Source organism: Ambystoma mexicanum, chromosome 1p (genome assembly GCF_040938575.1).
Source record: "Ambystoma mexicanum isolate Mex_15411 chromosome 1p, UKY_AmexF1_1, whole genome shotgun sequence".
Lineage (NCBI taxonomy): Eukaryota > Metazoa > Chordata > Amphibia > Caudata > Ambystomatidae > Ambystoma > Ambystoma mexicanum.
In genome coordinates, this window is record NC_090921.1 from 997,157,016 (window position 1) to 997,171,579 (window position 14,564).

The following is a 14,564-nucleotide window of genomic DNA, read 5'->3' on the forward strand; positions in this document are numbered from 1 at the left end:
TGCATTTTATGGGCACGACTTATGACATGTTGGCTTCCCGTAACTATGTGGAGCTGAAAGAAGAGTGCTTTGCAAATATTGGGTTGTCCCGGGATTTTAAACGTGGCACTAAATTCGAGCTGCTGAAAACCATACATAAAAACAAGGTTGAGCAATGGGACTGGACCAATAATTTTTCCCATCTCAAAACATTACACATCAATAGGATCAGCCGCACCTACCTCAAACCACAGCGATAAATTTGCAGTGCCCTAGCCCAACTGTGCATTATTTTGTACTTCAACTCTGGGTCCATCAACTCTTAGTGCTAGCATTACAGGTGGCCTGGACATAAATCCCAAGAGAACAAAGAATTTGTCGCATCTGTAAGTCTCGGGCTAACATTGAAACACCATGATATGTACTGGTACTCTGCCCAAGGATTGGGGGCTACGTACATGACAATGCTGAGACAGTTTGTAGGGACGTAGACGCTACCAAAACCGACAAGGTTTGGGATTTTTGCTTAAATATAGACCTAGAAAGGGTTCATATGGCGTATCAAATCTGGAGGCTGATATTGATACGGCTGAAGTGTTGAAACAGGAAAGTGTGATGGCAACCTATTTTATGAAATAGCAGGACAAAAGGGAGGGTTGTCCTCATCTAAATTAAATGTGTTCATGAGATTTGGAAAGTATAAATTAGGTTTTGATATGTCTTGATATGGTATATTATGTTGCTATGATATGCCTTGATATGCTGTTCTCATAGTTCTACATTTTATAGATTTTAAGAGGCTCATAGTTCTACATTTTATAGATTTTAAGAGGCTGATGGGTTTTTATTATTATTAGAAGCATTGTGAAAGATAAATGATAAGATAATGGTGTAAAGTTTCCCTTAATAAATCGAAATAAATAATAATAATATTGTTCCTCCAAGAAACGCACTTGCTGGGCAACTTTAATGCAGACCTTGCGAGATCATGGGGAGACACCAGATATTATACATAATTTTCCTCTTACTCGCGAGGAGTGTCAATAATTATTCATAAATCCTTAGTGTTTAAGCTTCTAGAGCAAGACTGCGACCCGGAGGGGCGCTATGTTATAATTTCTGGGTAACTAGTTGGGTGTCCGATCACACTAGTGAAGATCACACTAGTGAATGTGTACGTGCCAAAAGTGGAAGATCCTGGATTCTATACGGCCTTGTAGTCAAAATGTCTGATGTATATGCCATACACACTTGGTTGTGGCTGGGAACCTGAGTGCAGTGCTGCAGGTGAAGCTGGATAGATCTTCAGCGGGTGTGCGATCAGACTCGTCAGTTGCTAAAGCTATTCAAATGGGGGATGTCGGAGTTAATATTGGTTGATGTATGGAGGGCTTTACCTCCAAATGAGAGGGGTTATTCTTTTTATTCCTCTGTGCATGACACAAGCTCGCGCATTGACTACATGTTAGCTAGGCTCGCGCTGATTTGCAGCATTATATCCTGTATCATGCACCCGCCGTTGCTGTCCCCTTTGGTTTGACAGTTCAGGTTGGCTGGCCTAACAAAATTTCAACCGCGCTGGTGTTTTAACGGTGAAGCTCTATCAGGCGTGGTTTATCGTAGTGAAGTACAAGAAATTATCACATCGTATTTCACAACACATGTGGGCTCTGTAACATCAGCGTGTAGCCTGTGGGTGGCATTTAACGTTACTCTGAGGAGCCGTTGCATTTCAATTGAATGCAGTGTATTGAAAGGGGTTCAAGGTAGATTGGATGAGTTAGTGCACCCTTGCAGATACAGAAGGCGGCACTATGGAGGGTGGTCCCTCTGAATCCTTACCGGAAACTTGTAATGTTCTGAGTTAATTCAATGCAGCGGCAGACGGATAAGTGTGATTCTTGGCCACGCCACAGCTGGCACACAGCTATGGGAAAGAAGGCAGACCAGGCAGGTATTTAGCGATAATGCTGTGTAGCGCCAGGGGTCAGACTGATATACTGCTATATGTCTTTCACACCGATCTCTGGTGATGGACCCGGGAGGTATACTGACATAATTCTGTGGTTTTTATTAGAATTTGTATGCCACATGAGCTAGAGGGCATCTGGATACTCTAATGAACTTTGTGGGAGATGACACCCTGAAGTCGCTCACTGAACAAGCCGATGACACAGGGGCAACGTGCTGGTCTTAGAAAGCTTAGAGGTGGGATTCTTGCCCCCTACAATGCGGGAACGGATAATTCTTTTGCTATTGAAACAACTGGATTGCGCATCGTATAGACCGTTTTCTCTCATTAATGTAGATACAAAAATATGTTTTCTAAAATAGAGGGCATAGATTGATGCCATGCCTCCCTTCCATAATGCATGTAGACCAGGCTGGCATTATTCCGGGGAGAAGAACAGCCCTTAATTTAAGAAGGCTCTTTGGAGTGCTGGTGCAGGTTGATGCCTCAGCCTAGGCATTAGGAGCACTTTTAGATATGGAAAAAGCTTTGGATTCGGTTGCATGGGATTACTTGTTTGCAGTACTTGAGACGATTGGGGTCCCGCCTTATTTTATGTCATGTGTTAAGACACTGTACTCCAGGCTGATGGCGAAGATTGGGTTACGTGGTAGACACTCTGAAGTTTTTGATCTTGGGCAAGCGATGCGACAGGGGTGCCCATTGTCTCCACTATTAGAAATCCCAGTAGTAACCTGATCTCCCCCCACCCCCTCTTTCACAGGAAATTGAAGCGTTTGGGGACATATGTGGGCTGAAAGTGAACTGGTCCAAATCAACCCTTTTTCTGTTAAATGAGAACACGCAGCATCGTGCTTGTACGGAAGTATTCAGATGGGAGCTAGTGTCTACAAAATACTTGGGAATGCATATTAGCAGCGCCAGGACACAACTGTTTCATGATAACTATGGAGTCTATATGGAGGATCTTAGAAGCCGAGATGACCGCTGGATATCGCTCCCGATCTCCCTTGTTGGGAAAGTAGCAATTATAAAGATGATTATCCTACTGAAACTGCTGTATCTATTTCTCAATGTCCCAATATGCCCGGGTTCCCAATTTATTTCAGAATTAAAGTTGTTAATGGTTAAATTGGTGTGGAGCCTGAAACCGCCTAGGATAGGGTGGAAGTACCTTATCAGACCTTGGGCGAAGGGAGGAGTCGGCTTGCCGGATTTTGAGTTGTACTATCTGGCGGTGCAGGTGTCTTTTGTTTCCTACTGAATGCTGAATTCTGGACAACTCCTGCATGTTAAGCTATAGAGGGGGTTGCTGTTCCCGTACTCTTTACAGCGCTCCCCACTCTCCTCTAAGATAAATGACAGATGCTCCTTTGATCCGGCCGCATGCTCAGTGCATGAATGGGAAAGGTTTTGTCGTAGGCTGCAGGTGTCCTTTGCATAAACTACAGAGTTCAGTGTTTGGAGTATCCAGACACTGGCCCCAACGTGTGATAATAGAATAAGAGGTGAATGGTCAAGTTATGGAGTACAAACATTGGCAGCCCTTTACCCGGGGGGATCATTTGTTTCTTGGGATCAAGTTAAGGGACTTCTTTGGGTTAGCGTTTCAACTTCAGACTTAAAGAAGCATTCAGGGTGTGGTCACCATCATTCCTGGAAGCGCCCTGCATGGTCCCACTGTTAAAATGTTTAGTGAACTCTGAGATTTGTAAACGAATAATAGCGACAATCTATGGCATGGCCTTAATACAATCCCCAAGGAAGAAATGGCTAGCAAATCAAAATGGGAAGCTGATATAGGCGAGGAATTGGGGCACACAAGGCAAGGTGGATATTCATCTATGTACATACTAAGAAAGTGGCAATTAACTCCCGTTTTAAGCTGATCCAACTTAAAATCCTTCACCGGACATATCTGTCTCCAGTGATCCAGACAAAGTTTGAACGTAAATGTGATGGAAAATGTCCTAGATTTAAAAGCGATAATGCTGATTTCATTTGTGTTAAATGGAACTGGCCGCATTTCACTTTTTGGAGCCAAGTTGCATAATCCATGTAGAGTATGATTAAGTGCAAGGTTCAGTTAAATATTCTGTGCTGCATGTTTGGGTGACTACACGCCATCTCAAAGAGCAGGAAGAAATTGCTGTCTATTTGTGTGTTGTTGGCAAAACGTATATTAATGCTTTGTTCATGCCGCCAGCACCACCACTGTCCAATGGAGACTTAGCTTGGTGCTACAATGTGGAGCAGGATTATTGTAGGACAATACCTTCGGGTTTCCGACCCGTATATATCTGGGACCCTGCACATGCCATGCTTTCTTTGAGGGAGGCTACTGTCTGAGAAGAGAGATACACGCAAGGATTGCAACGATCAGGAATATACGAAATCCCCGTGGAGGCTCTGGCACTGTAGGGTGAATTGCGTCTTTATTGTTTGGGGGTTGGGATGGTACAGGAGAGCCTTTACCCTTTGCTTAATGTTGGAAATGTGTTATGCATTGAAAGGACTTGTTAATATCACAGTGCACCTGCGTTGTGTTGTTGTAAACATGAACCAAATTTAATTAACATTTAAAAAAAAAAATATGTCCCAGGAAGGGAACCCTGGGAAAGAGTGCGGCTGAAGAGAAGCCATCCTCAACTGTTAGTTAACCCTACATTTTGTTAGCCCTGGCTAATCCTAATTACTTAGTTGAGGTTTACTCCTTTTCCATTTGTTATTCGGTCCCATACTGTATAGGAACCCTATTAAACCACGCTAAACTTCACTTTCTTGTCTGGTCTTTTGATCCATGGCTAACGTGAGACCACCCTTTGAGACTGCTAGAGACTCACACCTGCCCAACACGGGGACCTGAAAAGCCATTGAGAGTGATGTAAGGAAGGCCTGGTATCAACAATAGGACAGACACAAGTAACCACAGTTCAAGGGTGTTTATTAAACTTCAACAAGGGTATGATAAACACCTATCTAATACTAAATATACAGATGGGAGCAAGCTACGACCAGCAAAACATAATGCAGTCCTTGTGGTGTCTTGTCAAAATAAAAAGGCCTATACTAAAAAAAAAAAAAAAACTATTGCCAATCCTTACCTCTAAATACAAATAGTGTGGGAAATAATGTTATGAAAAAGAAAATAAGTGTTCAAAATTATATTTCGGGATGTTCAGGCTTTTGGCCTACCTTCCCCTTATTTTTAGTACTGGACAAGGATGCACAGTCTCTTGCTTCTTTAGCACAAGGATACAGTTCGATTAGCATCAGGACCTTCTGTACGCAAGTTTCGAAGGGATTGTGTCCTTCGACGTATTCCTTATCTTTGATAATTCGTCTCCATCTTGCTGGCCTCGGAATTTTTTCTCTGTAGAGGGCGCTGCGCGTCGATGTCCGCCGAGTCGATGTCCCTCGACAGCCACCGTATCGGCGCTGACGTCACCATGCCCATAAATAGCCATGCGGGGCGTCCGTTTCTCAGTTCCGTTTTTCCACGCTTCGCGGGGCCTCGGAATATCGTTGCTCAGTTCAGTCAGATAAACCCTCTACATTTACTCAAATATACCAACTCGTTCTCGATGGCTTCTTCATCGGAACCGACAATGCCGCGATCCAGCTTCAAAAAATGTCAAGACTGCGGTAAAAAAATGTCGATAACGGATCCACACAGGATCTGCTTGTGGTGCTTGGGAGCCGAGCACCAATGTTCGGAGTGTGAGGACTGCATGTCCATGACGGCGAAAGCCTTGAAGGAGCGCAAGGGGAAGCTCGAGAGAGGTAAGTCAGTCAAAACCTCCTCGAAAGTTTCTTCAGCTGAGTCGAGGCATTCGTCTCCTCACCGTCGAAAGCATTCCCATTCTAGATCTCGAAGTAGCTCTCACCATTCGTCGAGATAGAGACACTCAAAGAAGGGATGTCGCAGATCCCCTTCCTCGTCATTTTCTGTTTCCCCAGAAAGGGTCTCCTGCCCCACAAAACACAGCTCTCAGGCTGAGTGGGAGGAATTCAGGAAGAAAATGCTAAGCGTATTCGAGAAAGCGGCCTCGACCCCCTCGAAGACAGCTGAGGGTGATACCCCGGGTGAAAAACCCAAAAAATTGTCGCGAAAGATTCCACCCGAGAGCGCCACAGGCCATCAGGTAAGAAGGCACCGTCTTCGCCGTTGTCGAAGGGTTCTTCGACGCATGGATCGGCCCCATCGACGCCGTTGTCGAAGGGTTCTTCGACGCATCGGTCGATCGACTCAACGCCATCGTCGACGCCGACATCGACGCCGATGAAAGAGAAAACCATGGCTACTTCACAGCCAACGGTGATACCAAGAGCCTCCGGCACGACGCCGAGACAGTCGTCGACATCCTCGAGTAGGATCCTGATCCTCTCGAGTTCTTCGAGGCCTCTTCCAGTTTTCTCGACGCCGTTCTCGTCGCCTTCGAAGCCTGTCACATCGGCATCGACGTTTTCTCGCCCAATAACGACGAGTTTGGCTCCTTCTGCCTTAGAAATGGCTTTTACACCATTTCCAAGGTCAGAGTACCCTGGATTATCTTCAATCTATGAAGAAGGGGAGGATTCTGACCAGGAAACCTTCGGGTTGCAGAGGACCACACTACCTGTTTCAGAGGATTTCACCTCTGAGGAAAGAAGGTTGAAAGACCTACAGGAGTCATTACATGAGGCAAGTGGGCTGGACACTTCCCCAGAAGTGGAATTTGTTAAACCAGACCCAGGGGAACATGCCGAAACACTCTATAGAACCCTGATGGCAAGGATTATTGAATTTATGGGTTGGTCTGCGCCTTCACCCGTTTTTCAACAGGATGACCTGACAGACATATTAGACAAAGGTCCACAGGAGGATCCTGTGGTCCCCTTCCATGCAGCATTACAAAGAAAGATTTCATCTAATTGGGAAACTCCTGAAGTTATCCCTGCAGTCAATAAAAGATTGTCAGCCAAGTATAGGGTAGCTGCGGCTGACCCTGAAAACTTATCAAAACACCCGACTCCAGAGAGCCTGGTGGTTCAAGCAGCAACTTCATCAAGCAGCAGATCTGCTTACCCTACTGTCCCACAGGATAGAGATGACAAGAGGTACGATTCTATGGCAAAAAAGTATTTTCTTCTTGTAGTATGGCGTTGAAGTCCATCAACGCCACCTGTACGCTCGCCAGGTTCAGTCACACACTGTGGGAGTGTGCTTCATCAGCGGCTGACTGCATACCCGAAGGAGAGGAAAGGGAAGCCTTCCTTAACATTATTAAAGATGGCAAAGATGCCATGTGCGAGTCACTTCAAACTGGCATCGATTCCGCTGACAGTATCAGCAGGGCCATGGCGGCAAGTACGACAATCCGCAGGCATGCGTGGTTGCAAAAGTCTGGCTTTGCTCCAGATGCACAGGCCAGACTTTTGAATATGCTCTTTGACGGCTCTTCTTTATTCGGTAAAAAGGCTGATAAGTTGCAGACATCTAAAGCAGCGGCAAAATCGTTAGGAGCTGCAATCCGCCAAACTCCTTTTCGCCCCTCAGGAACCTCTGGAAGAGGAAAGTCCTTTCGCTATTATTCCGCATTCGGGAAAGGCAGAGGTCAGCCGGCTCAGAGGCCAAAGGAGATCCACCCGAGGTGGACGGGTCAAAACTACTAAAGCCACAGCAGCAGCAGGTGCCTCTTTACCCTCGGCATCTGCATCAGCCACCCCCAAACCACTCTGAGGTCTTTCCACACAAAACATCTGTAGGGGGCAGGTTAAATCACCATCTGACGGAATGGCAGTCTATAACGTCAGATGCTTGGGCATTGGAGATAGTTGCCCAGGGTTACTGCATACTCTTTCTACACATCCCTCAGAGTCATCCACTGGGGCACAGCTCTCTAAAAGTTCCAGATCCGCTCCTCTTGCAGGAAATTATAGACCTGCTAGGGAAAGGTGCCATAGAACCGGTACCTGTAGCGGACAGGAACAAGGGCTGGTACTTCCCCTACTTTCTCATACCAAAGAAGGACGGAGGACTGAGACCCATCCTGGACTTACGAGAATTGAACAAGTTCCTCTGGAAGGACAAGTTCAAGATGGTAACTCTCTCTCAGATCCTTCAGGCCCTCCAGCTCCAGGACTGGCTGGTATCTCTGGACCTTCAGGATGCTTATTTCCATATGCCAATCCATCTCAAACACAGGAAATACCTGAGGTTCGCAATTGGCGACTCTCATTATTAATTTCGAGTTCTACCATTTGGGCTGACCTCTGCCCCGAGGGTCTTCACCAAGCTAATGTCGGTAGTGGCTGCGAGTCTAAGGAGGGAAGGGATCCACGTCTACCCCTACCTGGACGATTGGCTGATCAGGGCTGTATCTTCGGAACAAGCTCAGATCCAGCTAGATTATGCCTGCCACTTCCTTCACAAACTGGGCTTCTCCCTCAATTTAAAGAAGTCACAGATGATACCATCACAGAGACTCCAGTTCATTAGATATTCTGCAGATGGTCAACAAGTTCCAAAATGCCCAACGTCTCCCAGCCTTCGATTTTTATTTTTTGAGGTTGCTAGGCCTTATGGCATCCTGCATCTTCCTTGTGCCAGAGGCTCGCCTGAGAATGAGCTCCCTTCAGTGGGCACTGAGAACTCAGTAGTCGCAATTCTCAGGGAGAATGACAGATCTCCGGATTCCGGACAAGGTAGCCCACGACCTTCAATGGTGGGCCTATCCAGAGAACATCTTGAAAGGAGAACTGTTTTGGCAACCATGGCCGGAGATAACAGTAGTCACAGATGCCTCACTCACGGGGTGGGGAGCCCATGCCAACGACTTGACCATCAGCGGTCGTTGGTCTCCATCGGAGTCCAGACTACATATCAACCTATTAGAGCTGAGAGCGATCAGACTAGCACTGAAAGCTTTCCTGACATCAGTACAGGGGAGAAATGTCCTGATAATGATGGACAACACGGTGGCCATGCACTACCTCAACAAAAGAGGAGGCGTAGGGTCACTGCCACTGTGCAGAGAGGCAATGCAGCTCTGGTTCTGGGCAATTCAGGAAGGAATCTCTCTATCGGCAGTCCACCTAGCCTGAGAGAAGACCTTGATAGCGGACGCTCTGAGCAGGCAGAGCACAGTCTCCCACGAGTGGGAGCTAGCTCAGGAAGTCCTTCAAGAGATCTTCGCCCTTTGGGGAACCCCTCAGGTGGATCTGTTCGCCACAAGCTCCAACAGGAAGTGCAATCTGTTCTCTTCAAGGGAATTTCCCCCGAGAGGAGCTCTAGGAGATGCGTTCGTAGTGGACTGGGAGTTCCCACTCCTTTACGCATTTCCACCAGTCCCTCTTATTCCTCAAAATATCAGGAGGTTGAGAAGATTCCGGAAAACCATGAACCTAATTGCCCCGGACTGGGCCAGGAGAACGTGGTGCCTGGACCTTCTAGATATGTCCATCTGCCCTCCAATCCGTCTTCCACTCAAAGAGAATCTTCTCTCGCAGAAGGGAGGTCAGGTTCTCCATCCAGACATCAGAACCCTCAACCTTCACGCTTGGCTTCTGAAAGGATGAGGTACAAGGATTGGGACCTCCCCGATGACGTCATGGAGTTGTTGCTTTCGGCCAGAAGGCTAGCAGCAAAGTCTTATACAGCTGTCGTTGGAACAAATTTTGCAGCTGGTGTAGAGAAGGGAATATCGACCCTTTTTCATGTGGTACACCAACGGTGTTATCGTTTCTACTCTACTTGGCAAACTCAGGCCTTCAAGTTGGCACTGTAAAAGGCTATCTCGCAGCGCTTTCAATTTTCAAACGCACTGCGGAGAAACCATCGTATTTCAAACTACCTCTAGTAATACAATTTCTCAAGGGATTAACTAATGTTTATCCTCCAAGACCATTCCAAGTTCCCTTATGGGACTTAAATTTAGTCTTAAACTTCTTAATGGGTACTCCATTCGAACCACTCCACTCTTGTTCGCTGAGATTTCTCACGCTTAAAACTGTCCTATTGGTAGCACTAACATCTGCTAGGAGGGTGAGCGAGCTACAAGCTCTCTTGTAAAGCCCCCCCCCATACAATTTTCCATAAGGACAAAGTTGTCCTACAGGTGAAGCCTAATTTCCTCCCAAAGGTGGTTTCTGAATTTCATATTACTCAGAAAATTACCTTACCTTCGTTCTGCCCTCCTCCCCATCCGGGGAAAGAGGAAGAAAGGCTACATAGGCTGGACCCAAGGCGAGCTCTGAGCTTTTACATCAGCAGACTGGCTAGGATTAGGCAAGCAGACCAACTGTAGGATACTCGGGTCACAAGTTGGGACTACCCATAACAAAACAGACTATTTCCAGGTGGATTATTTTGGCCATTCTGGAATGTTACAAACTGGCAGGGAAAGAGCCACCCCAAAATCTTAGGGCTCATTCAACCAGGGGTATCGCAGCCTTTTCGGCCCTCCAAAGAGGGGTACCGGTCTGAGACATATGTGCGGCTGCCACATGATCGTCCGCACATACGTTCACAACATTTTACAACCTGGATTCCTCCGCTAGTCAAGAGACCAGATTTGGAAAAGCCGTATTACATGCGGTTCATTCCTAAAAGGGATACATGACATTATTACTCCCACCTCCAATCACATGCCACTACTATGGGAGTCCATCAAAGATAAGGAATACGTCGGAGGACACAATCCCTTCGAAGAACAAGTTACTTCTTACCTTGTAACGTTCATTCGATGGGATGTTCCTCCGACGTATTCCTTATCGCCCCTCCTATCCATCCCCGCAGTAATACTTCCCTTGTGGTTGCAGCTTACGCTCCTTCAAGGTCAATAACCAATTCAGGCATGACTTTTCTTATGCTACAAAACGGAGCTGAGCAACGGACGCCGCGCGTGGCTATTTATGGGCATGGTGACGTTGGCGCCGATACGGTGGGTGTCGAGGGACATCGACTCGGCGAACGTCGACGCACAGCGCCCTCTACAGAGAAAACATTTCCGAGGCCAACAAGCTGGAGATGAATTATCAACGATAAGGAATACATTGGCGGAACATCCCATCGAAAGAACGTTACAAGGTAAGAAGTAACTTGTTGTTCTTTACTTCTCAAAGTCTCTTCATTCAGAGGGTCTGATGCAACCAACCAAAAAACATATTCTTTTCCTCTTTGGAGTTTCCCAAATATTCACTTTTAGGTGATTCACTGTTCACCCGGATCCCCCTCATCTGGGCTCAGATCCCTTTCTTTCACAATGTTCGTAAAATGGTCTTTTCGGGTGACTCACGGTCCACCCCGGATCCCACTCAGCCAGGCTCAGATCCCTTGGTAACACAATGAGTCTCCCGTAGCCAGGCTCGGACCAATGTCAATCAAATATCAACGACTTGCGAATGTGCACAGGGTTTGGCTTGACCTGTCGCGGGACCACTTCGATTTTACAATTCGTTCCCTTTACATTTGTCCCCTTTTGTGTTTTATACCCAACAGAGACTTTCGAATGAGCACCCACGTGGTGCCGGACCACTCTGTTTGCGGTATCTATCTTGGCTTCAAAGTTCAGTCACTCATTTAGTGCATTAATTATATTCGCATCACTTGCCACATATTTTTCATGCACTGTTCTCTTTAATTTCCTTTAAACAATGTTGCCGCTTGCAACCTTGGTTTCCAGACAGACCAGGCTGGTATCAGTCTCCGCACCTCACCAGTTGTGCTGCCTTCACTGGTGTTTCTTTGTTGTAGGAGCCAAGGACAGTACCACGTCGACAAAGGATTCTCCAGGCCTTGACCTCCGACACACAATGCAGGCCTCTTCAGCTTTGATTCCAGATCTTACGTTTCCTTTTCCCGAAGGTTCATGAAAGTTACGGTCTTTTGGTAAAAAGGTTAAGGGCACTCGCCCCCTCCCCTTGCAATCCTCTTCGGTCCTGCTGTCTTTTGCCTTGTATTAAACTGCCATCTTGGAACGGCTGCTTCCTTGTGTACCTTGCATCGCTCAGAGTGGGCTTTTATGCTCTGCTTTTTATCCATGTGGGAGAAGTGTGATGGAAGTCAGGTGTGTGTAATGATCAGTACTTGCCTGACCCTGCCTGACCATTGTATTGGGACATGTCAGGTATACGACTCTGGTGTAAGTCCGTTTTCCCTTCACACTGAGTTGTCCATGAGAAAGTGTTTGTGTCGAAAAAGGGGAAGGGGTTGAGTCCCTAAGTATCATGGTAGGATGGGGTAACAGTGTTACAGGGAAGGGGAATACCACGTCTCGCAATCCGGTGTCCCACTTCCACTCCCCGAATAACCCCCCATCCAGGTGATCCTCCCGCACTTGTCCACCCCCAGGAACTGGATCCAAAAGTGATGAATGTGTCCTGGTCACCTGGATGACAGATTCCCTGGGACTAGTGGGTGAGACACCTTTAGCTTTCTCACAGTAATGAGGTCCTACACCTACCCAACACCTCCAATGAAGAAACCCTAGTATCGTATGAGTCTTAAACTTACAAAACACCCTGAGAGTGCTAAATAAGCCATTAAGGATTGGTGGAATCCCACACCTACACAACACTCTGAGAAGGCTAAACATAGTTGCAGGTCTTAACTATACTGATGTGAAGTTATTGCACCTCATCCGCTTCTCAACCAACCCAAATCCTGCTATAGCTAAAGGACATTTTTACTTTGGCTTGATTATTGGAGTGATTGCTCTAATGTTGTGCTATTATGTACCCCTCCCCCCCCCTGCTCCACGGGTGTTCAGAACATTGAAAGTATCCCTTTGTGGAATTGTTTTCTTTTCTTGCAAAGGCACAAAATGCTGATTGCAATAAAATTAACAAACATCTTTTACTGCACTGGCAAATATGTCCTTGAATATTGTCATCAGCACATTACTTTGCTGAGCGAAAAGCATTATGTTAGATTTTGAGGATTGTTGGGGTACGTTGATAATTTCTCTGATTTTGTTGCATGGGGTTGTTTAGAGAACATGCATTATTGCCATGTATCTGAAAATTGCTGTTTGTGCTGATCAAAACTTTGTTTTTTTATCCAGCCCTTTTTCTGTAGATCCATCTGTTGGCACCCTGGGGATTGGAGAAAGCATGCAAGTGATTGTGGCATTCCAAGCTCTGCAGATAGGCGATCACTCGGACGACCTGGTTATCCACTATGACACTGGTAAGTGTTCCAGGGTTCTAAATTCGAGAGTGGATATTGAGTATCTCTGTAAAAAGGCGCGATGCAATGCTTTAAACAGGAACAGTGCTAACAGTCGTTGAGGGCCCACAGGAACATCCTAGATCAGAAGAGGCACTCCTGATATTTCTTTTCTTCTACTAATCCTGCCCACCTCTGTCAGTATTGGGAGCTTTTGGCATATTTGGATGACAAATGCTAACCGTGGGTTTGCAGCTAACAGTTCTTGGTGCATTGAAACCCTTCTGAAGACGATGATAACTGATAAAGCCCTTAGAGCTTCAACATTTATTATTACTAACACTGTGGCTCCATGACATATTCAGATTGTGCTGGTTTTAAGGAGGAACGTTAGTACTCATTGCTTTGGGTTTGTTTAATACTCAGTGTTGCTGACGTGTTTTGGTCTGCTGCAGGTGGGTGGGATTTCTCATACCTTATTGTTAAAGGTAGTGCCCATATTTTATTAGCGTGTGAATAGTGATGTGACAAATTGTATTTCCCTATGCCATTCTACCATTTTCCCTTTCCCTTACTCCCTCTTTCACTCCTTTTCTTTTTTCCACTGTTTCTCACTTCTGCTCTCTGCATCCTTCCCTCCTCCACTCTCCTCCTCTTCTGTCCTGCTCTTCACTTCACTCCCTTTATTCCTTTCTTGCCTCACTCATTCAATTGCTCGGTTAATTGATTTGTGTGCTCATTAATTTAATAAAAATAGGAAAACACTTGTAAATTCCAAACCATTTCAGAGCAGTGAAAAATAACAAACCTATGGGCCTGGTTCACAAAAATGTTTTCAATGGGACTTTCCCATGTACAAACCTTTTTGTAAATCAGACCCTATCTGTTCAAACGCAGCACATGTTTGTGGCATGGTTTACATGGTCAGTGAGTGTGATGTATGTTTGGTAAAGCGTTGAACGCTCTATTCATGGTTTGAAGTTAATGTTGCTTTTGCTGTCTTGTTCATTTGCGTTATGACGGCGGAAAAGCAGCCATGGTATGTAGGGTTTATTGTCTTTGAAGAATGAAGAAGATTAGAGAAGAAGTGTAGGAACAGGTAGAGGTGTTGCAACTTTTTCTGTTTCTCTGGCTTTCGGGTGTCGTTTTGAGCATGTGCAAAACAAACCCAACACTACTACATGATATGCGTGATCATTGTGCTGTCTTTTTCAGTTGGATTTGAGTGCTTGAGTGCTGTACCTATTTGAATATCTAGTATTGTTGTAAAGTTTTAACGTATGTTCGATTAAAAGGCAGCTGATGTTAGTACTATGATTTAGCTCTTGTTTAAATCCCAAAGTCTATTATTTTTCCCATTCCTACATTCAAAACCAACATGTAGTCCTACATGTGTGGAAGAGCTCCTTTCACAGAATCACAAAGATAACATTTGTCCTATGGCATATAGAGCTTAGCGCCAGC

The 14,564-nt window shown here is 45.7% G+C and overlaps 1 protein-coding gene across 1 annotated transcript in view; it reads left to right on the top strand.

The window, feature by feature from the left end:
• Nucleotides 1-14,564, top strand: part of HYDIN (HYDIN axonemal central pair apparatus protein) — a 3,273,799-nt gene that overhangs the window by 438,308 nt on the left and 2,820,927 nt on the right. The window contains exon 7 of the mRNA XM_069654775.1: nucleotides 12,997-13,121. Coding sequence (XP_069510876.1) covers nucleotides 12,997-13,121 — 125 coding nt within the window. The remainder of the gene's footprint in view (nucleotides 1-12,996; nucleotides 13,122-14,564) is intronic.